Below are 25,502 nucleotides of genomic sequence, written 5' to 3'. Positions count from 1 at the left end.
TGAGTGGGTGGAGAGAAGTTATCCATCATGTGATTGCTTCAGTCTCTCTGCTAAAATCCTACCTCCTAATGCAGGAAGTCATAAATACACTCAGCGGTGCGTTCAGGGGCGGCTGGGTTATCGGAGACGCAGCAGCTTCATGCTTTCCGTCGTCAGGCTTCAGTGAGCTGCAGAAAAACGAGGAAACAGAAACGCTGAGCGAGTTCACGTTTTAAAGAATCCAACCTGCACAAAGTTCGTTCATTAACAAACGCCAAATCCAGATTAGTAGCCAGAGCTTTTAGGATTAACTGCAGACCTAAAGTTGATCAGAGTTCACGAAGCAGAAAAAAAAACACCACATCATGATGTTATTGAACAGCAAAAATAATAATAATTAAACAACCACACAAGCATTATGCATCAGAGCTGCGTTCAGGGCGACACTTTTAAACAAAACTGACTTCAAACCTGGTCAGAGCGACTCATAACGGCCCAAAAAATTACTCCAAATTTATCCAAAATGACTCAAAAAATACTCAAAATTTGTCCAAAAATGAATGACAACAACCAACAATTATTAGTCCTTGAAAATGGGGGGGGGGGGGGGGGGGGGGAGAAGACCCAGACGTTTAATCCAGGCTGGTTCAGTGTCTCCATAAAGTTCCTGTAAGTGTCTATGCATGGATGGATCCATATTTCTACTAAAATACAGTCTTTGGTCGACATTTCACCAACTTTTGAAGCTCTATCATCAGTAGAATCTGATATGTTAAAGTTGGACCAAACAAGGTTCCAGTTTTTCGATGTTTTCACTCGAAAGTTTTTCCAAAATCTTGAAAAATGTCCAGAATGATTAAAGAAAATTGTCCCAAATGATTAAGTAGTTAGTGATTTGCAGAAAATTCAAAATGAAGGCTTTCATGTTTTTTTTGTTTAGGTCAAGTGCCAAGGACAACTGTCAGTGTCGGTACTACGGCTGGAAATAACTACATTTTACCCCATTGGTTGATCAGTCGGTTATGTGGTCGATAACATGTCCGAAAGTGGTCAAATATGTCCATTAGTTAATCTTCTCAAAGCCCAAGATCACATCCTCAAATGTCTCGTTTTGTCCTCAACCAAGAGATGATCTGTTTACTGTCACAGAGGAGGAAAGAAAGCAGAAAATATTCAAATTTAAGAAGCTGAAATCAGAGAATATAGACCTTTTTCTTAAAAAAAAAAACTCAAACAATCAGAAAAATAGTTGATTAAGTTAATAGTTGGCAAATAATTAATCATCTTGTCAAACCAGTAAATAACACAGAAAAAACATGAAATATAAATACTTAAAACATTAAAAATATTTTGTCCCAAGACATTAGCAGGGGTAGAATAAATGAAAAATAAATACATATTTTACAAATTACAACAGAGAAGCATTTAGGATGTGATGCTTTCTATTTGTTGCACTAATTAAATATATTTGTATATACATTTAATTTAGTCAATCCTTTCAAATTTCCCTCATTTTAGCTTAATTTTCTCTTTATTGCAGCTTTATTGGTCACTGACGTAAACTGAATTACTTGTAAACTTGATTTAACTTGCTCAAATGATGGTGAAACTAATTTTTCATCTCAGAGTTCTGGGTTTGTTTCAGCTTGGAGTGAGTTCAGTTTTTAAAATCAAAGTTTGCTCAAATTGTGGTTCACAGATGTGACAGAGTTCTGGTTTTCTCCGGAGGCTTCGGTTTAATCATTAAGAGGCTGAAAGGTTTGCCTCTGGTTGAAGTGTGACATTTCCTACAGCCCTGAACGCAGCAGCCCTCGGTGTGGTGAGGAGGTGCTGCAGCTCCAGTCGGACTTTATTCCGTCCTCAGTGCGCGTCGGTGCCGCACCGCCGCAGGCTACCTGGCCACCCGGGACGGAGTTTCCACCCTGAAGGATTCTTATTACTCTGTTTCATCTCGTTTTCCTGCAGAAGCAACAGAGAGGCAACTTGTGAAACTTTGAAAACCATGTTTCCAAGTTGCTGATGGAATAAACCGACTCGTGGAGACAAGTGGATTTTACGCACCGAGCTCCGAGCGCACAGAGCCGACTTTCCCTCTTTTTTTTTGGACATTTTGTTCACATTTAAAGGTGATTTCTTTGCTTTTTCCTCGCGTTTTCATGGACAACTTGGACTCTTTTTCTTCCACCGACTTTTTCCCCAATGTGACTCTCATGATGCCACTTTTTCTGGAGAGCAGTCGGGAAGAGACTAGGCTGTTAAAAATGTTCCAGGGTCGTTAAATTTTTTGGAACGTGACCGCCGGAGATGGACTTTCTCCGTAATGATTGTGGGAGTTCAGGTTGTTTTATTCATTAGCAGGCTGGAAGGTGCAGAATGAAAGTTTTCAGACATGGACTCTAAAAGCTAGAAACTCTATTTATTGTTTTTGAGTCACTAAAGTTTGTTTTTTTTATATTTATTTCACGCATGGCATCTACAGTGAGACACATGTGGCTCCTCATGCTGCTGCTGCTGGTCCTCCAGGGTCCTGGTCTCACATCAGGAGCCTCCAAAGACCTGGTTTGTGAGCCCATCACCGTGCCCATGTGCAGGGGCATCGGCTACAACTTGACCTACATGCCCAACCAGTTCAACCACGACACCCAGGAGGAGGTGGGGCTGGAGGTGCACCAGTTCTGGCCCCTGGTCCGGATCCGCTGCTCCCCGGACCTGCTCTTCTTCCTCTGCAGCATGTACACCCCCATCTGCCTGCCGGACTACAGGAAGCCGTTGCCCCCCTGCCGCTCTGTGTGTGAACGGGCCAAACGTGGCTGCTCCCCCCTCATGAGTCAGTACGGCTTTGAGTGGCCCGAGAGGATGAGCTGCGAGGAGCTTCCCCAGCTGGGAGACGAGACCCTGTGCATGGACCAGAACAGCAGCGAGACCACCACAATGGCGCCCCCGTTCCCTAAACCCACCCCTAAAGGCAGGACCAGACCGCCCGCCCCTCCTCCGTGCGACAGGGAGTGCCGCTGCAGAGATCCCCTGGTTCCCATCAAGAGGGAGTCCCACCCTCTGTACGGCCGGGTCCAGACCGGCCCCCTGCCCAACTGCGCCCAGCCCTGCCACCAGCCCTACTTCTCGCCCGACGAACGCGCCTTCACCAGCTTCTGGGTGGGGCTGTGGTCGGTGCTGTGCTTCATCTCCACCCTGACCACCGTGGCCACCTTCCTCATCGACATGGAGCGCTTCAAGTACCCAGAGAGGCCCATCATCTTCCTGGCCGCCTGCTACCTCTTCGTCTCGTTGGGGTACATCATCCGCCTGGTGGCCGGTCATGAGCGGGTGGCTTGTGGTTCCAGCAGCATTGGAGGCGACCAGCTGCACATCCTCTACGACACCACCGGCCCGGCTCTCTGCACCCTCGTCTTCTTACTGGTGTACTTCTTCGGCATGGCCAGCTCCATCTGGTGGGTGGTTCTGTCCTTCACGTGGTTCCTGGCTGCAGGGATGAAGTGGGGCAGCGAGGCCATCGCCGGATACTCGCAGTATTTCCACCTGGCCGCCTGGCTCATCCCAAGTGTCAAGTCCATCGTGGTTCTAGCCCTCAGCTCTGTGGACGGGGACCCTGTGGCTGGGATCTGCTATGTGGGGAACCAGAGTTTGGAGAACTTGAGGGGATTCGTACTCGCACCTCTCGTGGTTTACCTCTTCACCGGCTCGCTTTTCTTACTCGCCGGCTTCGTTTCTCTGTTCCGCATCAGGAGCATCATCAAGCAAGGCGGTACCAAGACGGACAAACTGGAGCGGCTGATGATCCGCATCGGGCTCTTCACTGTGCTGTACACTGTCCCCGCCACCATCATGGTCGCCTGCCTCGTCTACGAGCAGCACTACCGGCCCGGCTGGGAGCGAGACTTGGCTTGTTCCTGCCCATCCGAGCGCCAGCGGTCGGGCCTGGGTCCAGACTACGCCGTGTTCATGCTCAAATACTTCATGTGCTTAGTGGTGGGCATCACCTCTGGAGTCTGGATTTGGTCCGGAAAGACCCTGGAGTCCTGGAGGAGGTTTGTGGCTCGATGCTGCCCCTGCTGGCCGCAGAAAGCCACAGCTCCACCCTCCATGTACAGCGAGGCCAGCTCAGCTTTAACTGGACACACAGGAACCGGGCTCACGTCAGGGATCTACCACAAAGCTGCTCCCTCTCATATATGAAGCAACGTTTTACGACATTCACACGGTCTCTCTCAACTTTCCAAACACGAAGACTTTGTGCATCATTGTACTCTGAATATCACAAACACAACGGACCAAAACATTCAGAGCATAAAAAGGGAAAAATTAAACAAACTGCGTAATTTGAATGTAAACTAAAGCAAAATCCAATATGGACTCTTGTGGAAACTGCTTTTCTTCACAGTAACCGTTGACCAAATCAGATGTTCACTGAATTTTTCCAGAGCTTTCCAGTCCAACATGCTTCTTTCTGTCCGTTTATCCTGAGCACCGAGAGAGAAAAAAACATATTTATTTATGTATATACTGTACATAATTGCTGTAAAAAGAAAAGAAAATGTGTGATATGTTTAGTTTATAACCAGCCAACGCCACAAGCTCAGTGTAAGACACCAGAGAGACAAATCTGATTTGAACTGTATAAAGTTGTGCATAAATGTGCTGCTGTGTGTTTGAGTTGTGTGTTTTGTATGATTGCAAACTGAGGAATTATCTTTGTGTTTGGTTTCTGCAGACTAAATGAATTTATTCAGTGTTTTTATTGGGTTCTTAGATGAACTCTCAGCTCGATTGAGTCACTAAAGGAAAGTTTTGTGTTGTAAACTAACAGACGGCTGCAGGATGGAACTGACTGGTCTTTAGCCCCCTCTGCTGGTCAACAGTGGAGCTGCTCACTGGATCTTCTCAAACCTGGACCTCTACCACATCAACGTCAGACCACAGACCCCCTGATTTGTACCAGAATTGCCCTAAAAATATTGCTAGTGACAGAGAAAATCAATTTTGTGCATTTAAAAAACATATTTCTGATTTTATAGTTCTGTTGATTTTATTTCCAAGACCTCTAAGAGGTCCCTGAACCTCACTTTGAGACATCTTTTTCTATTAACTTCATGCCAGAACAGACAAAAATGTTCAGGTCACAGATTTGGTGAACAATTATTCATTTCTGAAATGACAAAACAACTGCCAACAGTTTTTATAGCAGAATTGTTGGACAAAAGGTTAAGTACAGCTTTTAGCTTCTCTAAGGAAACAATTTGTGGTGTTTTTGTTCTTTTTTAATACTGTAAAATAAATATTTTTGCAGTTTTAGATTGAAAACAGACTGGAAGACATCACCTTGAGCTCTGCAATAATCTAATTTGGATTTCCACCATTTTCTGACATTTTAGACCAAACAAATCCTTCCGATGCGTTGATTTGAAGCCTGAATGTAATGTTGAATATTACAGTTGAGGACATTTGTAGAGCTGCAACAAGTAATTTCCTATTATTGGTTAATCTTTTGATTAGTTTTATTGATTACTGGATCACTCGTTTGGTCTTTAAATATCAAAAAAATGGTGCAAAATGTCTGAATATAACATTCTAAGAAGTCCACAGCCCAAACATATTCAATTTGCTGTCAGAGGAGTAAAGAAACAAGAACATTTTTAATTTTAAGAGGCTGAAATCTTTTTCCCCCCCCATTCAAAACGCCTCAAAATAGTCAATCCACTATTGAAACGGTTGCAGATTAACATATTTGACAACTAGTTGACCAATCGTTGCATCTATGGAAATTTGTAGATAAACAATGAAACCATTTAAGATTTAACAGGAAGAAAATTGAATACTTCCTGGTACTAGCCTCTCAAATATGACAATTTCATGTTTTGTCTGCTTTTTAATTCAAAATGTTTGGACTGAATAAGCATTTTGAAATGTCTACATTGAAGACTGTCGTGGTTTTTTTGTTTTATGTCAATTACGCCATTGGATGAACTTTTGAGAGAGTATGCTTTCATTACAATCGACTGTATTCACACTATTTAAAAATCCAACATTTAGATATGTAAAAACAAATCTCTTCTTAGGGGTTGAATGTGGATCTTCTGTTTTTAGGGGCCTCACAACTAAAACTCATAAACCTCCTCCTCCTTTCAGAGGTCAGTGTTTCTGTTGGGAGTTCAAGTGTATGAATCAATCTGATATAGAAAAAGAAACAAAAGCAGGGTCAGTTCAAACAGACAGGACTGGTGCATTAAATGAATGAGGTAAAGTGAAGCTCATTGAAGCCTTTTGTTTTCTGCTTTCTGCCTTCCTCCTGTGATGTTTGCTGAGATGTTCCTTCAGTGTTGTTGGCCCGTTGTGCCGTTTAGACTACTGTGCTTCCACACGCTAGACCAGATTTCTAATTTATTAGTCTGATGTGAGAGTGAACGCGGCCGTGTGAGTGGTGAATTCCAGCAAGTGTTGGTGAAAACTGACATTTAGGTTCATTTGTGTACGTCTGCTTTCATGTTGATAGGCTTCCTCAGAGGATATTAAACAATATTGTAGATTTTGATTCATATTGTGAAATTAAAACTGAATGGTTCTTTGAGTTTGGTTTATTTTTTTGTACATTTGTGTCGATATTTTACTGAGGTTTCTGGACTTTAGAGGACAAAGTTTTAGTTTTGCTTTTTTTTAATCAGTCTGTCAGTCTTCAAATTTGGTACAAATGTTCCCGTACCGACGATAAACTGACCAGACTTTGGTGGTCAAAGACAACTAATTTCTTAACACGTCATTTTGGCTCAATACAAAAATGATAAAACTTTACACAAACAAACTGGTAGTATTTTAAACCTAAAATGTTAAAGGGGAACTTCGGTTTTTTTTCAAACTGGGGTCTGTTCCCATATGTAATTTCATACGTGAGTGATGGAGAAATTAATTTTCGACTTTGCCACTGTAATGCTCTGCAAAAACACATTTCTGACCATTATCCCACACTGTGACGAAGGTAGAAGTGGAGATTGTGACCCTAATTTTGGGCTCCCACCTACATTTCAACGTCTTGACGATGCAAAATACGTGTTTTTTAAATTGTTTCAAACATGATTTCAATCATAATTTGTCTTCATCTAATCAGGGTAAAAACCAAAACACTGCTAAATATGTGCCCGATTGCCATGTAAAGGAACAACAGTGAGAGGGTATGCTGTTCCTTCAACATTAGCGACTAGTTTCAATCAAAAGTATAATTTACCTTAATACAAGACGTCAATAAGTCTGATACTTACGACGTGGGAATTCTCTCTGGAAAACCACCTTCAGTTCCAACTCGTGTATATGATGGTGTTTCCAATTCCCACACCAATGCCCATGTCGTCCTGCAGGTCAAAACGCTTACTGATGTACAGGTCACCAGGTTTGTAGATTTAACGCGTTTCCTCAACGTAGAATCTGCATCGCTCGGAGAACGTGGTCAGATGATGAAAGGACAGCGCTTCTTTCTGCCGATTAAAATCCAAAGCTCTGAACATACCTTCCTCTGGAGCAGGCGAAAGGAAAGCCACCTTCATCACACTGACTTCATTCCCAACATACTTTGCTAGTCTTTCTTCCTTCGTAGTCGGATCAGCTGAATATCCACAACAACCCACATGTTCTCGACTAGATTTGATCAGTTGAAGTCACACCAGCAGACAGAACAACATGAACAGTCACAGCATGTCTTTGTTACATGATTAGTGTTTATTTAAAATACTCCATCTGCAAATGTTTTCTTTTTTTCTCAATTAAAAACAAGACAAATTTCACAGCTAGTAGCCTACATAGTAAGCAAAAAGGAGGGGAGTGCCCATCAGTCTTTATTCGCTCCCCCCTCAGGATCTATGTAGTGTCTGGAGACTCGGGGACAAACACGAGATCGGTCATCTGTTGGCGGGTTTCGTCGAGGCGAGGTCAGGTTCGAGGGGCACAATACTGAGGCTGGACCCCAAATTAACCGTTCTGTCAAACCCTTCAGCAGCAGGACTGATCCAGAAACAGTAAATCCATCGTCAGTGGATTACACAGCATGACACCAGTTGGCACTCCTGATTTCTTGACGGCTAACTGAAGGTTTTTTCTGACTTCCTGCTGATTAATAACAGTTCAATAACGTGTTATGTGCTGAATGATCGTCCACGTGGGTAGAAAATTTACTCAGACATAAAGAAACATCGACAGCAAACAGGTCTGAGTCATACTTCCCAATGCTTTTGGTATTAACTCAAAATTACAAAAAAGGTATTTTATGTTTGTTGAGCTTCTTAACCCTCCTGTTGTCCTGCAGGTCAAAATCGACCGGTTTCGAAGTTTGAAAATGTGGGGGGAAAAAAAGTTTTCACAGTAATACTTCCGATGTCCACATTTTCAACATTTTTGGGAAATCTTAGAACATCGATGGAAAAAAACTAATGTTATGAATGTTTCTGAAGAACATTCACAAATTTAAAAAAATAAATAAAAATAAAAATCAACCAAAATCCAGCCCAATTTGCTGGATTTTGGTTGATTTTTAAGTGAATGTTCTTAAATAAAATACCAGAAGTGTTACTGGTATATATGTAATCACTTAAGATATTTTTAGGAATTTTTTTTTAAGATTTGTACTCATTTTTTGAAAAATATTTACAAGAATTTTCTTGACAAATTTGGGGGCTTTTCTAAAATAAACCGTTTAAGGGAAACTTAAAGAATTATTGGAATTTTCTTTCTGAAGGTTTTGCAAATTTTCAGAAATTTGGGGAATTTTTTTTGCTGAATTCTTGTATTTTTTCAGACATGTAAACAATATTTTCTGGTGCCTGTAAATGAGGACAACAGGAGGGTTAAAAAGACGACGTCTGGTGATATTTTTGATTTCTTGTCATTCATGAATCCCAGGAAAAGATCAAACGGAGACTGATCTCTCTCATTTCAGGTCTCCATTGTTGCTTCATTCTGAGCAGGAACATCCACAGACATGTTTGGTCTTTTTATGGGATTTATAACCAAAACAACAGCAGCTTGTCCTTTAACACTGCAAGGACTAATTCAACCGTTTTAATAAGCGAGTCTGCTCCACATGGATCACCTCCATCGTTCCCATTTAACACTTTTTCTTCAAAATACGGGACGAGTAAGAAATAAATATGGGATTTGTAAAAACAACAGCTGTATGGGAACGTTTCTTCATTTAGGTAAACACCTGGATTTCAGGTGTAGCGCACCTCTGTAGGGTTAAATTACCGTGTGGGCAGATCACCGAGTGGCGTTTAAAGCCAGAAGCCTTCCTGGTGCTGCTGTCCGGGGCTGGCTGGGCTTTGGGGAGCTGAGGGCAGCAGTCTGGTCTATGACAGCACAGCGTTGGAGCGTCGTATACCGATCAGGTTGTCTGCGCTGAAGGACCGCCTCATCGCAGCACGACTCAGGTCCTTGTACTTGTCTTCACATAGTCTTGAGATGGCCTGAAGGAACAGCCACACAAACACAGTAACTAACCAGTCAGAGCATGAGAACTATTAGGCAGCTGCATGGATAAAAAGGTGAAGCATCAGTTCCTGCTGCACTTTATTGTCGAGGTCCTGAGCAGAAAAAGACACACAGTAAACTCCTGGGTGTTTACTTAAGAACAGTTAGTAACTTACTGTCCTGTTACTGTATAAACGGTAATAGGACAGTCCCTCCTGATGATGAATATGAAAACAACAAGCACACAGATACAAAAAGAGAAGAAAGATTTATTGACCTTTACAAGCCAGCATCCTGAACCGAGGACACTGGTTCGGACACGAAGACGTTCTGATGATATTTTTAAATGTCTTACATTTAAGACAATCATTTACTAGACAGGACTCAGTCTTGTTCTTTGGGTGGATTCCATCTTGTTCTTTGCATGGGGAGGTTGTATGTGTGGTCTCAGCTTTGGGAGCCTCTCTGGAACTCCAGCTGACATTTATTTTAGCTGATGAGTCTGGAGTAAAAGACCTGCACTCCAGTCCTTGACCTCCTCGCCTCCTGACACATCGGATTGGTCCACCACCACCACTCTTTCTCCCACAATCACCACACATGAGGATAAATCTCAACCCAGCTCTCAGTCTGAGCGGCTGGTTTGGTGGAACCAGTTCGCCGTGGTGCCTCTTTGTGTTTTGTTTGTGGTCTGTTGGTTCTGTAGTCACTGAGGGGTGACTACAGACATTTAGGGTTTCTGTTGGTGCCTGTTAATTTCGTGTGCAGCTTCCAGACTCAGTGGAAACTGGAGGCTACTGTTAGTCTACCACCTTTGGGAAGAAGCTACTTTGAAGGTTGAATCTTCATGTCCTGTGCGTTAAACGTCTGTGTTTAGAGGCACCAGGTTGTTTAGTTAGTTCTGAGCACTGCTTGTATTAGTTTGTGTTGCTTTTGTGTTTTGGTTCTGGATGAGGAGTTTAGTGGTTTTGTTTGTGTTTAGGTAGTTTGTAAATTCTGTTAGCCTTTGTAAAGTTCTGTTTGGTTCTTTGATTTGGCAACACACACAGGTCTTGTTTTCTTTGAGCAATAAATTGATTTACCTGAACCAATAACATCTGGTTAATTTGTTACTTCCAGCTGACCCTAGAAGATGGATCGTACCAATCCTGTTATTTGAGAAAACATGTTGTGAAAAGGTCGTACTTTAACCTAAACTATAGTATTTCCCTAAACCTAACCATGGAGGTTTGGCGTAAAAAATAAAACTTAAGTCTGTGAAAAATGGCGCCACATAGAACACAAACCACAGTCTTCCTCCTTTCCTACATTCTCACGTGGACTTCCAAACTGGAAGCATTTTCTACTACATCAGTTTTACTTTTCAGTGACAAGATCTGCTCGTTTCCGGTTTTGTTGTACAGAAACGTGATTTTGCGACTCACCTCTAGTTTCTGAGCTCGCTGGTTGTTGAGGGGCTCCAGAGGGAAGCTCAGGTTGTTGTCGTCGGCCAGCTGCCGCAGGTCGAAGTAGTACTTGGCATAGACGCTGGCGGGCACGTTGATGTTAAACTGCAGAAGTTCCAGGAAGTGGCGCTCCATCTCGTTCCTGGAGTTTAGGGAGACACTCGGGTTAATCTGGAGAGCGAACACGTCTAAACCGAGGCTCAACTCAACATCTAAACTGTACCGACAGCAGCAGAGGATGAAAATCAGAGACACCTGAGAAAGCAACAAAACAGACCCATGAATGAGTTCAAAAGCTGTATAAAGGCTTCCAGAGCAAACCATTTCTAATCTTTCAGCTTAACTTCTGACAACTAGCTGAGTATAGCTACGAAAACGCATGCTAGTCAGGAGGATTATCAACCGGCACAAACCAAAAGACCTACAACCAACCAAAGCACTGAAACACGTACAAAAGCACCGAGATTGTATTCTTCCTTACAGTCAGCACAACACAGATGAATTTAGCCAGAGAAAACGAAACAAACCAGCTGAAGACTTCTAAATTTATTCTTCCAGAAAATCCAAACCCAAATTAGTGATTTAAACAACTTTCCTGCAGAAATTTGAAGAAAACAAACAAAAATAAAATCATGTACCCCCCTATATTTTCTTTAGAAGCCACTGTAAATAAACAACGATGACCAAAAACTGCAAAAGTAATCTTGACAGGATCTAATTCAATCAAAACCGCACCATGCTGGAGGACAACAACGCCGACTGGATTACTGTCCACACCTCACAACTCTGATGAAAGGACATGAAGGCCTGGGTATGAATTTTGATCAGGGACACTGAGAGGAAATGCCTCCTCAACAGGAGAGGTTTGTTCTTCAAAGGCAAAAAACAAACAAACAACATCCATGCCGTGTTTGTCTGCACAGCTGAGTTATTTGATCAGCAGCTGGAACAGAACATAAATCCAACTGCAAACTTGTACGTAGGTTATCTGCGTATTGACTTGGAAGTGTGTGTGGAGACGGAAACTAATCTCCTCCACAGAAATCACCCACACACACTTGCGGGTAATCAGCCGTGTATTTTCAAGCACTTATTTGGAGTATCACGGCTCATCTTTCTCCAGACTACAACCTCCATCATCATCACAGTCACGAGAAAATCTAAAGGGAGGTGGTCGCCACGGAGACCGCATCCAGGATGCTTTGTTGGTCAGCAGAGGTGGTGAGAGCGAGCGTGTGTGATGTCTGGTCTCCCGGGGCAACTAATGGAGCGGGCGAGAGCCGGGGCCATTATGTAGAAGCAGTGAGAGCACTTGAGACCCTCCCCTCCATCTCTCTGTTTCCCTCTCTCTGCTCCTCTTCCCCATCCCTCCATCCGGACCCGACCGGCTTCACAAAGACACTTCAGCGGCAGCAATGAAAACAGAGCAGGGAGAGTGGAGGTCAGACGTATACGAGAGGGAACACATGCAGGCACATCTTTCCAAATCATAAAAAAACAAGAAGCCACTTTCAACCTCTTTTACACATGAGGAAAGCAATTGCAGGAAATAAAGCCAGCGTCCTCCAACTGCAGCCCCTGGCCTCTTCACTGGCTTCTAGCCCGAGAGGCAGCGGCTTCCATCCATCGCAGCACTTCCTCCGTCTGCTTTAAGTGCATCTTTGTTGTGATATTCCTTTTATTATGAGGGTGAAGCCAGCAGAGCCACAACCCTGCTGCGTTTGTTAGGAACCTTCATTTATTTTCTGCATCCAAACTACAAATACAAACAGTACCACTGAATTTAGAAACAAGTTTAACCCTCCTGTTGTCTTTATTTACGGGCACCAAAAAATACTGTTTCCTTGTCTGAAAAAAAATACAAAAATTCAGGAAGAAAAAATAAATAAATCACCAAATCTCTGAAAATTTGCAAAACCTTCATGAAGAAAATTCCAGTAATTCCTTAAAAGTTTCCCTTAGAAGGTTTTATTTTTAAAAAATCTCCCAAATTTGGCAAGAAAATTCTTGTAAATGTTTTCAAAAAATGAGTAATAGTTTTTTTAAAAAATCCTAAAAATCCCTAAAGTGATTACATATATAGCAGTAAAACGTCTAATATTTTTTTTAAGATCATTCACATAAAAATGAACCAAAATCCAGCAAATTTCGCTTCAACCAAAAAATGTTCAAAGCTTTCTCAAAAATGCTGAAAATGTGGACATCAGAAGTTTCACTGTGAAAATATATTATTTTTTTCCACATTTTCAGTTTTGACCCACAGGACGACACGAGGGTTAATTAATGTGGGAACTGGAAATACCATCATCTACAGGAGTTGGATCTGAAGGTCTTCTGATCCCGACTAAATGGTTTTCCAGTGAGAAATCCCGAGTCGTAAGTATCAGACTTATTGACGTCTTGTATTAAGTTAACATTATACTTTTATGATTCAAACTAGTCGTTATTGTTGAAGGAACAACATACCCTCTCACTGTTGTTCCTTTACACAGCAATCAATCACATATTTAGCAGCATTTTGGTCTTTATACTTAGAATATTTACGGCTATAAACACATCATATAAACAGTATGGTGTTGGTGCAGACAAATAGTCTTGAGTTTCTTATCAGTTAAATTGATTTGAGTCTATCATTAAAAACCTCGAATGTCCTAACAGAATCTATGTTGAGTTTTAAAATTGGTCATTAAAGTTGTGACGTCGGAGCAACACTTTCTGAGGTTAATATGTTTCCCTGATAAGATGAAGCCAAATTACGATTGAAATCATGTTTAAAACTATCAAAAAACACTTTTATTTTGCACATTGCCTGTGTGTAACTACTACTGTGCTACTATTGCAGAAAGATAAGTGAGAAAAAAGCTCTTGAATCGATCCATTCCCTCCTCTTTGTGTGACATTTGGATTTTCACCTCAGCTTCAAGTGTGGATTCGTACAAACTAGCACCGACTGAGTGTCCTCTGGCCTGAGCCATCATCTCAACTGCTTCACACAGAGCTGCAAAACACCAACAACACTGCACAATCAGAGGACGATTATTGGTGCTAGAGTCACCAGCGAGCCAACTTTTATCTAGTCAGCACCACTTTTCCTCCAGCTGGGAGAAGAAACAGTTTCCATGATACAAGTGTAGATTCTTCTGACGCCTCTCTAAAGATTTGGCTCTGTGTATATGTCCCATTAAACACGTTAATCTCCTTGGTATTTTCACAGACCTACAAACTTTAAATAGTAATTCAAAAACATGGCATTTAAAGTGATGCGATTCTTTAACCGACGAAGCTTCTCCACAGAAAATTATTGGGATTCAGGGATTGAAAACACTGATTTCACCATCAGTGTCCCACTCACATGTCCTCCACAGTGATGTCTTTGAGGATCTGGCAGTAGTCGACGTTCCACACCGCCTGGTCGTCCCACACTTTGGAGGCCAACAGGATGGCTCCCAGGACGATGCGCTTCCAGTTGGCGGGACAGATATCCAGCTCAGCGTAGGTCAGCAGGCGCTCCAAGTAAACCTGGAGGGAGAACGAAGAAAGACCACGTTTTAGCTGGGAGATGACAAGGATTTGGTAGTGTGGTTCTGTGTACAAGTATGTAACGAGCAGGCACACTAATTTGTGTGTTTTTACACTGATGACATATTTGTATTTTTCCCCTTTTTGTTTTTGTTACTCCTTAGAAACAGAAACCCAACGACCAAGTAGGTAAAACAGCCCAAACACTATGAACTGCAATCATCTGGTGACTTAACTGCCATTTGGAGCCACAACATTAGCTTTGAAATGGCAATTTACACCTACAATAAACCCGGTGAGCACAAAAACACAACAGAAGCCATGAGAGCAAACACAGTTCTGAAGCAAACATGATTTCAAAAGTTCCTCAAGTAAGTAAGTAAGCAAGCAGTAATGCAATCGAGACACTGTGAATATTTAACCAAGGTATGTTCAAAATAAACCACTGACACACTAGAAAATGTCTTCCTTCGTTTGGGAAAAATTGCAGCTTAAATAAACGCAATACATTAAAAACTGTGCAAACGATATTGTCATTAGCTGGAAAAGAGTGGAATTCTCATTTTGAATCAGTTCTGTCCAAATGAACATATTTGCTTTGCCTACATTCTCAGCTAGAAATTCCTCTAGGGAAAAAGAAAAGCGTCCAGTATGATGTGTGTTCGAGTCTCTGTAAAATAAAACTATATTAAGGGAGATTTTATCCTGTAAAAATGCCAGTTTTTACTATAACAGAGAATCTATCCATTCTTAGCCTTCTCTGACTTTTGTAAACCAAGTTAATGTAGAGTTTGTGTTGCATGTTCATCACACAGACACTCTATATAGTCAATTTGCAAGAGCTTACTGCCCTCTGGTGGCCACTTAAAGAACAAATGATTCGTGTTCAACACCACTGTGGACTTTGATTTCAGTAGTGATTGATGAGATTCAGGACAATTCAGTTAATATTGAAGACATGTAGTCTTACAAGTGCAGTCAGGTGGGAATTCTTAATAAAACTGGACTCATTCTACACCACAACTTGAGAGCTATTAAATATTCTGACACCTAAACTGTACAAATACATTGCAGTACCGGTACTACGTGCTTATCGCTTACAAGTGTGACGATGGCACATTCTGCTGTGAGCTGCGCAGCACTGAAGAGCGTTCTGACGAAGCGGTAGATCAGTTTGTGTTCCGGGTCTGCATGGGAGTAGTCGTCTGGCACTGGCTCTCTCTGTGTGGGATAAACAGAAACGTCTGAGGGAGGCGAGGGAGAGGCAGCGATAACATCCGAAAACCTCAGTTTATACAGAGATGCATCGATGCTAATGCTGCGATTGAAACCATTAAAACTTTGGAGGGAATGAACCACAAAGAACAAGATGCTGTCGGTCAGAGTTCCAGTAATAACGCAGCCATTTCCCACTAATCTTATAGCAAGGTCCAACACAAGTGATAGCAGCAGTAAGAAAACACTGCATGATTAATAAACTGGACCACAGCTACAGCTGTTGAAAGCAGGTATTTAATAACGTCGTCTTTAAAAAGCCCTGCTGATGTGGCAGAATCTGGCTCTGTCCCAAATTTTCATGTCATTTCCAGTTTGTAATGCCACTTAGAGCTAAGAGAGTTGGCAATAAACTGGAATGAGACAGCCCTTATGTCTACAGCTGAATGGAATCCATTAATACAGACCACAGATTTGTTCCTCCTCCTCGTGTTTTATTTTAAACTGGTGAATCACACCACTATTATTGACTACAGGAGGAAGAAGAGGAGGCTCGATTGTTACAACACAGGCCGCAGTGTTTTTCCACGGACATCGCAATGGATAGCATGGACGTGCAATCAGACGGCAAAGAACTGGCAGAAAATAACAATAGTAAGGAAGACATTTGTCCAGATCCCATGTGTAATCTTGAAGGTTTAACAATGGTAGTGTCTACAGATACGGACCCGTATCCGTAGCCCACAGGCTACGAGTACGGCACTTTCCATTTGCCAGACAGAGTCCAGACCCGTACGCAAGTCTCGCGAGTCAAGAAGCTGCTAACCACTGCAAACTGTTGAAAGGTAAGCAAAGGTTAAGGTTAGGGTTAGTGTTAGGGTCAGGTTTAGGGTCCGTACCGCTAGCGTCTACCAGGAGTCACGTGACCAGATCTTGCGTATCTGATTGGCAAATGGAAAGTGCCGTATCCGTAGTCCACAGGCTACGGGTCCGTACCTCTAGCAACAACCTTTAACAATACTATATTGCCAAAAGTATTCACTCACCTGCCTTAACTCACACATGAACATCCATGTCACGACTGGATTTGTTGCACAGGTGGCATCCTATCACAGTTCCACGCTAGCTTGGAAAATCCAAACTGAATCTCCATGTAATCTCCTATCTCCATGTTAAGAGATACAGGAGAGTCAGTTTGGCATTGGGCGAATTGAATTGCGTTTCCCTTCCGGTACAGTTTGGTACGACCAATCATAGCACGGGAGGCGGGAGTTAATGCTGCGTCATCTTCAGCGCCTGGATTACCCATAAAGATGATGCCGGAGGAGGAGGAGGGGGCCAAAGCGAATCTTTTTGTGGTCTCTTGGCGTTTTGGATGGCGTTAGTCGTTCCCTCTTTTCACTTGACGTTTCCGACGATGAGGAGGCAGTGGATGGCTCGTTACTTTCGGCTTCTTGCCATTGTTTGTACAGAGGAAAATCCCGTTCCAAACGTGTGAGTAAATTTAAGCAACTTTTACACATACGCACCGACTTGGTTTGGCTCCGATTTAAAGTTATTCCTAACACCGCTAATCGTTCGGAAGGAGTCTTTTGTTGCGTAGCCTTTTCAAAAGTAAGTGTTGTACTTGAGAGTACCCCATGTATTCGCAGATTTTTGTGACAAAAACGGCAGTAATCATTCACCGCGACGCTTTCTCGGCTGCGTGCCATTGTTGTTTGGACTACACGGACTTCAAGGTCGATTTGTTTGTGCGTCACATCCGTGTTACGCTGATTGGTTCTTTCTCGTTCAAGCTGCATTCGTTAGCCCCTCCTTTTTGAAATCGTCTCGTATCGTCACAATGCCAGACTGCCTTTATTTGTATTTATATTAATACATAAATAAAGTCAGTCTGGATTTTCCAGGCAAGTTCCACGCTGGAATTCACTGAGCTCCTGAGAGCGACCCATTCTTTCACAAATGTTTGTAAAAGCAGTCTGCATGCCTAGGTGCTTGATTTTATACACCTGATTCTGATTATCTGGATGGGTGAGCGAATACTTTTGGCAATATAGTGTATTTGTTATTTGGCAATATATCAAATTTCAGATGGAAAATAAATTAAATCACTTCCAACTAAGTTACCCATAACAAAAACACCTCTCAAGAAAATGTGTTAATTCCAGATCACATGACCTGCTCCACATGATGTCATTTCCTCCTGAAGAAAAGACTGGCCAGACTCCAAGACTGAGTTATTTAATATGAAGTAGTGCAAGTCCAGTGTCAACAGGTTTACTACAATATCTTCATAAATAACTTTCAATTTCTATTTTACTCAATTGTATAAATAATATTTATAGGCGGTCATGTTGATTTTAGGTCAAAAATGTCAACCATGATAAAAAAGTCCCACAATTATACATGGCCCTAGTGCTGCTCCTGGGCAACAGAGTGAAACCTTCTAGATTTGAACTCCTGAACATCAGACCGGTTTGATAATTAAGTTGAAGGCAACCATGAGTCTCCAAGCAGTTTGGAAAGCTAAAGCCTGTATCTACAAACCGCTCAGATTATCAAATATTCTGGCCAACACATCAGTTCAGACCAGACTTCTCCTCCAATAACTCCTGTAGTGTCTGAGCCTGGCATTATCCAGCAAAAACTGCTCAGACTGTGTAGATTTTTTACAGCTGCACAGGGAGAAAATCCAAACAAACAGCAATGGAAATCAACTGGCTCGCTGTCATGAAGAGAGTTTAACTGGAAAAATCTGCTCAGAGTCTCTGAACAGCAGCAGAAGAACAGTCCAGGGAGGGCAGGCAGCGTGGAGGAAGGTCGTGGGACTGAGAGCTAACGTTAATCTGGGAATTCTCTGGGATTTCCAAATACTTAACTGGAAAACATTTTTAAAATTAAGATTGACATTTGTTTTTAAGTCTTGCAGTTGGATGAGATAAAACCTCAGATCCTTGGCTTGTTTGCAGCACATGTTTGAAATAATGCTGATCAACAGTGAAAAACATGGATTATGTCGAGCTCAGCTTTATGCTAATGTGAAGTGTGATATTTCTGTAACGGGAAAAATAGTCTCAGAGCAGATGTATCTAAACTATATAAATAGATTTCAGGTAGAAAAAGAGTTATTCTCACAACCCTAGAGCTCTGCTACATACAGATCATTGGGTTTTGTCTTTTTTGACATTTTTAAAAATCAAAACCACACTCACTGATAAAGGGTGCAACTTCTCATCAAAGATATCCAGCGACCGATCGGAGTCCCTAAAGACAACAACACATCTGTCAACATACATCACATGTTTTACAAGGACAATGGACCAGAAGCGACATGACAACCACATTTAAAAACCACCTACCTGTTTTTGATGTGGTAGAATATTGCTAAAGTGACACTGGAGAAAGGGATGAAAAATGGTGCCCGATTAGTGTTTCACACAGCAAAAACAATCTGAATGGGAGACTAGTACGAAGCGTGTGTTTCAGATAAAACATTTAACACATTCAGGAAGAAGACTCCGAGGTAATCCTGATGAAAAGTGATTATACAGATTCACCAAAATAATATCAGCGATTACAGGCCCAGATGAGGTGTAAGAACAGCTGTTTCAGTCACGCATCCTTTGAGTATTACTTTAGGATTACCGCGCTGTGATGTAACAGGATTTCCTCACTGAAACCAGTGACTTTCGGACTTTTGCCGTGTGTTTGCGTTTCTGTGTGTGCGAGATAAAATTCTCACCATTTGATTGTGCTTTTGAGGTTTGGCTGGCTGACGGTGCTGTCGTCTATGAAGATGGTGGAACAGGAGCTGTATTTCTTAGACAGCGGACCAGGAGATACCTGGAGATGGTGACAGTTAACAGGATGGACTGATGAAGGGGAAAAGGATCGAATGCATGTCATAAAAATAGCTGCTCATGTTTCTAATTTTTAGAAAATGTGAGCAGGTCTGGCTCTATGATTAAAAGCTACAATCTGTGTTTTAACTGAGTCAGTTCAATTTCATATTTGTCCAAAACAAGAAAACACATTCTGTTATCGTTTACCCTCGGTTTTATTTGAGCCAGATGTGTTAACATTGATGGATTCTGGGACTTTATGAGCAGCTACTGTCTGTGAAACAATCATTCTCCACTTTTAATGCAGTGCCTTAATGCTTTCAGGCTCTAATATTCATCAGCTGACGATTTGTGTCAAATTCTGTATCATTTGGTACAACAACAGATACACAAAAGGATCATAAATACAAACAAGAACTATCTACAACCAGAAATGTCTGTTAAAACATCTCCTTCGGTGACCCAGTTCTGCTCAAATTTGAATCTGAACTCACCCGCAACTCATTAAAAACAAAATACATCAGGACATTTTTTTTTTTTTTACATTTTTGCTCAAAGACTTAAAATCAGCATTTAGATTTGGACACTTACATGACTGATATGGTTTATGTGGTTGCTTTTCCTCTTGTCTCGCACTGCAAAAGAAGAACTCTTCAGTAAAGGCAGCAGCAATCACGACGTTTCTGCAGTGTTCACCGAATTAAACGTAAGACTTGTTACAGCTTTTCAATACCACATGAAACACAACATAACACCTTTAACACAGGAGTCACAGAAACATGTCTTCAGTTCCCCATTAGCTGAATTAATATATTCAGCTTTACATGACATTTTTGTTTGTACAAACCCCTATAAATGACAATAATCCCTAAAACAGCCAACAAGTTGAAACGTGGACCATAAAAACAGCAACAACGCAATAATACATGACTTGATTGTTAGGGACACTTGTGGCTTCACGGGTGCATGATGAACTCCAAACTTAAATAAGCTCTACAGCAAAGCAGGTGACGGACATTTTAACAAAGCATGAAAATGACCCACTAAACAACGGATTGAAAAAGGAGTACAGAATTAACATCACACCCAGTCATAATGTTTAACCGTGCGTTTCCAGTTCCCAGAGTCTTAACGAACATGAATCACTGTTGTGTGATGCGTCACGCTACGATTGCTCACCGTCTGTCTGGGACTTGCTGAGGAAGATGGTACTTGCTCGGGCATGGTCCGACGGGTTCGATTCCAAGGCCAGCTCTGAGGAAACAAAAGAAGTGTGTAAATGAACCTTGACAGCTGCTTGACTCTCACTTCTGGGCAGAGATAAATCAAAAGGAGCCGACAAACACTGAAAAGCACAAAGGAAAACTGTGCAAGTCGTCACTATCCATCATTAAGAAATAATGCATCATGAGATTGATTAGATGCACAAATCTGTTTCACAAACGAAGCCCCAGAGAAACAGGAAGTGAGGACACTACAGATCAGGCAGAGGATCATCAGCGAACCTGACGACATCAGAAATGTGACAAACATGACTTAAAAATAAATAAATGCCAACGTGTGGACACTATTCACTTTTCTGCTGCAAGTCTTTACCCTTTTAATGGTCATTTCAGTACCAGCAAATGGAACTGTGTCAACGTTACATTACAGAACATTTAAACAATTACTCAGCATTAACAATGAGAAGCAGATGTGATTTTCCCATCAATGTTCCCATCATCGAGCGGGAAACTGCCCTCAAACCAAGAACAAAATGAACGGTTTAATGTCCAAAATATAAATTTAAGTAGTCACACATTGCATTAAGACTTTCGACTGCCAGAAAGTGCATTTAAAACTCAACAAAAACTTCTGATGTTACATAGTAGATAGCTACTGGAGCAGGATAACTGTTTGTAGTCATTATAGAGAGAAATCTAAAAGAAAGCCCCGGTTTATGCAGAGGCATTACTTGGAAACTAGTGTTCTTCCTCCAAATCCGAGCAGACAGCGCATTACATAAAAGACAGGGGATTAGGTGATGGAAGCATTTGTGAAGCGACGACAGCGAGGAATGCAAGAAGGACCGATTTCAACCCTCACCCGCTCAACAGCTGGCCTCGCCTCACTGCGCTCACACACGCTGTCCACAACAACACGAGTGGAATGAAGAGCGTGCACGTCTGGGAGTCAGTGAAGAGTGGCGACACAAGGACTGACTGTGCAAAACCGAGCTTCAGTCTACATCACAGAGAAATATCTGAGATGCTTTCCTGATCCGGGGCCTGTATCACAGCGTGAGATCACAGCATGAGCACAAAAAATAGAAAAAAAACATAACAAAACTGAGGGGTGTTGGGGCCCACTGGCCAAATTCAATTTGCACTTTTAACTGCTGGCCCAGAGTTAAGAACAGTATGTCACGGGGTGGAAGCAGGGTTACGGTGACCAACGATCAACAGCGGAAACACAGGACCACCATTTTTAAACAACCAAGCAAGTAGTACTGGTGGTGGTAGTACGTAGTAGTAGTGTTTAGTGTTAGCGTTTTGAAAAACAGTAAATATGGATGCCAAGTCCAAGCAACAGTGGTCTGAGGAGGATATGAAAGGATCAAAATTCAAAGTTAGAGGGAGCCTCTCTGACCAAGCCGGTGTTTGAACAGATCCAGCAGGAGATTATTGAGATCAACTAACTCCTCATTAAACTTAAAAAGCTCAAAATGACTCATATTAGTTCTGGTTAAAGCACAACTTCTGTTTCACCAGCAGGCCTTGGGAATAAACAATGCCGATCACATTGAAGGGCTTTATTTATCGCTGATTTCCGGGTGGTTAATGTGGCACCAAGAAAATGAGTGGGTTGTTTTCATTGTTAATGGCCAACTTGGTAATGTGATGCCAGTGTGATCAATATGATGCAGTGGGTTGACCGAACAGTGCCAAGAACGGATTCATCTTCAGCGCAGCGCTGGCAGCAGGACGGCAATAAACACGTCTGGCAGCAGCCAGAGAGGGTGTCTGTTTGCGTACTTTCCATGCAGTTGTGAAAGACTATATTATCAAGTTGTTGAGTGTCGCTATGCCAAAGATCCAGCCTGTTTGCGAGTCCTTATTAGCAAACGTGTCCCTTGTCGTTTGTGTACACAGAGTTACTGCTTCTCTTTCACTTTTGATATCCTGTTGTCTTCACTTGTGCTCATACTCAAGTTTATAGTCCAGTGATTGTTGTCACTTTGGGCACCCAGGTTACTCATGTGGCTGAGCAGGTGACCCATGAACAGGGGCTCTAGTCCCCAATGCTGCGGCCTGGGTTTGATTCCCGATCACAGCGCTTTACTGCCAGTCTTGCCCCCATCCTTCTCCCCAAGAACCTGTCTAATTAAGCCAACAAAAACATCAAAATAAATATGCACAATCTCATGTAATTAACTTTGTGTCTCCTATCCTCAGCTTGTGCTTTGCCCTGTACAACCCTGCAGGGTATTTCTGTCTCTGCAGTTGCATTTTCCTAGCAACTTGTCCAGGATTTACATTCACCTATAGGTCATCTGTTTCTTTAACCTCAACCTAGCTGGTCGAGGCAGATGGCTGTCCTCCCCCAACCCACTCTGCCAGAGGATACTTCACAAAACTGCATAGAGAAACATAATACAATGTAAATCATTTGTTTTGAATAGGTTCTTTTGTGACATTGGGAAGGCAAAAAATTCACTTCTACTTTTTACTTTAGGAAGAAAGTTCTGGCAGAACCAGACTCAGGGAGGGCAGCCATCTTCCTCAACCAGGTAGAGTGAGGGTAAAGGAGAGAGAGAACAGGGAAGCAGACACTTCCTTCAACTACACACGGATGTATGTTGTGAAACAAGTGTTTCGTATCAAATAAACAGAAATGCACGAGGTCAACATATGTTGTAGAGTTTATGTACGGTGATCCAGTTTCTCTGCTAGGAAGCACTCTGGCACAATGTCTGCTGTTAAAACATGGTATATAAATAATAGTAACTTGACTTTGTGCATCATCCAGATCAGTTTGTGTGTTTGGAAATCCCATACAGATCATCCTGCACCATGTCTGGATTAAGATGAACTCCCTGTAAACAAACATGGCTGTCGAAATCGAAGCGTAAGCCCAGGACTTCTCCGTCTGGACCCCTCGGCTTTGGAACAACCTGCCTGATTAGATAAGGCTCACCGAATCAATAACTATTTCTAAATCACTTTTTAAAACCCACTTTTACAGACTCGCCTTCAAGTAAAGTTATCTTGTATGAATCTCTGCCCTTTTTTTTTATCCCTTTTATAAGGGACTACTTGTAGTTCCTCTTTCTAACCTCCTGATCTTAATCTATTTCACTTCAGCTTCTCTCTAAACCCTCGTGTGATGTCGTCCTTCTAATCAGCTTTTAATCAGCTATCCATTCTGTCTTCTGAATGTCTATCTGAAGGGTGCTATACAAAAAATTTACGATCATTAATGTTGAATAGCTCAAACACTAGAGAGGAGCATGAGGTGTGCTATGCAGGTAAACACCTACCATCAGGGACCTCTCTGTCGCTGATGTGCTGCAGGTAGGGCACCGTGTTGTCATCGCTCACTTCGGTGCTGGTCTGGAACTCCTCCAGCCGCTCCGCCGGTTGTCTCGACGGTAGCTTGGGGCTCGACTCGGGTGAGACGCAGCATGACACCGTATTCCCCATTCCAGGCCGGGTGTAAGCTTCACACTATTGCAGCCAAGTCCGAGTAGTGCAAATATCAGTAGCTAGCTAAAGTTAGCGTCCAGCAGCAGCAGCCTCTTGAACATTACCAGTCAGTGAAAGCACAACACTATCTCTGCGTGCTAATTCGTAGCTGTCCGCCAACTCCCAGGAACTGCATTCCTGTCCATTTGTGGGTAAGTAGTTTAACAGTTACCCAGGAAAGCGCAGCTTGTTGTAGAAAATCGGCGTCGCCTTATGCTATACTCGAGGGGTCTTTCGATAACAAAAATCAGTTGTTAATTAAATGCAGTCGGTCTCTCTCCAGTCCATCCATTCATTCATTCAACATGCTAGAGTTCAGCTGCTAGGTGGCTAACTAGCATCTTAGCAGGCTAGCTAACTAGTTAGCTTGCGTCCTCAACTTTTCTCTACTCCACATTAATTAGACCTTTTTGCGATCATGTAAACACAGCAGACTCTACAAAACAAGTGCGTTACAGCATTAAAATGTCAAATTCAGGTAAATACATTTTACGGCACTTTCCAAACAATCCCAAGGATGTCTTCCTGCACTCGGCTCGGCGTGTCGCCAAATCTAGCCCGAGGCTTCTGTGGCCTCCAGCAGGAAACAAAGGTAAAAAGAGATAAATCCCAGATCGCAGGCAGAAAATTATCAATGAAGCCACACAGACCACCCCTTCTCCTGGTTACTTGTGAGAGAACAAATTCTGGAAACTGGTTCCCCGTCAGAGCCTCCACCCTATCAGGTCTGCACTGGATGTAGCCGCCGCCATCTGTTGCCGGAGCTCACAAGCGGCACTACTTGGCAAGGAGGGGACGTTGTAGGCCCGCCCACTTCGGAATTCCATTCACTCCCATTGGCTGATAAATCAAAATAAGCGTCGGAGGAAAATGCTGATTGGTTGAGAGAACTGCCTGTTAAAGAAGATTTAAACCGATGAAATGTTACAACACTACTATTTTTGTATCGTCACCGATCCACACCCTTTTTTGACAGTGGAAACTGAAGCCGGCCCGCTATTGGACGAGCCACCTGTCAGTCAAAGAAGCCCTCATTCAAGCAGTGCAAGGGAGTAGCAACGGTTTTACATTTCATATTTTTCCTTTTTATTATTCAGGTTTATTGGTCTGCTGCACATATTTTTAAATCAGAAATGAAGTTACTTTGTGCCACTGACTGAAAAATTTTCGACAGCTAAAATGCAGCCAATTGAAAGTGGTGCAAAACAACTTAAATTCGACTCAAGTTCAAACTTTTTTTTTCGACTTAAAGGATGCAATAGTACATTTTTGGCAAAAATAGTTACAGGTTTCTTTCCAAATTTAATTTCAAT

General features: G+C 42.2%; 2 protein-coding genes across 2 annotated transcripts; one reads left to right on the top strand and one right to left on the bottom strand.

The window, feature by feature from the left end:
- The first annotated feature begins 1,845 nt into the window (after positions 1–1,845).
- On the top strand, positions 1,846–6,562 carry fzd5 (frizzled class receptor 5). Its single transcript, XM_022199036.2, has one exon. The coding sequence runs from the start codon at positions 2,446–2,448 to the stop codon at positions 4,171–4,173; it is 1,728 nt and encodes a 575-aa protein (XP_022054728.1). The 5' UTR covers positions 1,846–2,445; the 3' UTR covers positions 4,174–6,562.
- A 1,118-nt stretch (positions 6,563–7,680) lies between these two features.
- On the bottom strand, positions 7,681–25,003 carry ccnyl1 (cyclin Y-like 1). The gene is made up of 10 exons (XM_022199037.2): positions 23,985–25,003; positions 20,645–20,719; positions 20,057–20,100; positions 19,366–19,466; positions 18,983–19,018; positions 18,836–18,887; positions 15,510–15,629; positions 14,242–14,408; positions 10,869–11,031; positions 7,681–9,440 (listed from the first exon to the last, which is right to left on the bottom strand). Exons 1-10 carry the CDS (start codon positions 24,145–24,147, stop codon positions 9,324–9,326), a joined length of 1,038 nt encoding a protein of 345 aa, XP_022054729.1. The 5' UTR covers positions 24,148–25,003; the 3' UTR covers positions 7,681–9,323.
- Positions 25,004–25,502: the final 499 nt, after the last annotated feature.

This window comes from Acanthochromis polyacanthus, chromosome 14, assembly GCF_021347895.1.
Source record: "Acanthochromis polyacanthus isolate Apoly-LR-REF ecotype Palm Island chromosome 14, KAUST_Apoly_ChrSc, whole genome shotgun sequence".
In the NCBI taxonomy this organism is placed as follows: Eukaryota; Metazoa; Chordata; class Actinopteri; family Pomacentridae; genus Acanthochromis; species Acanthochromis polyacanthus.
The sequence above is the reverse complement of the archived record's forward strand: the minus strand, read 5'-3'. Positions and strand labels throughout refer to the sequence as shown.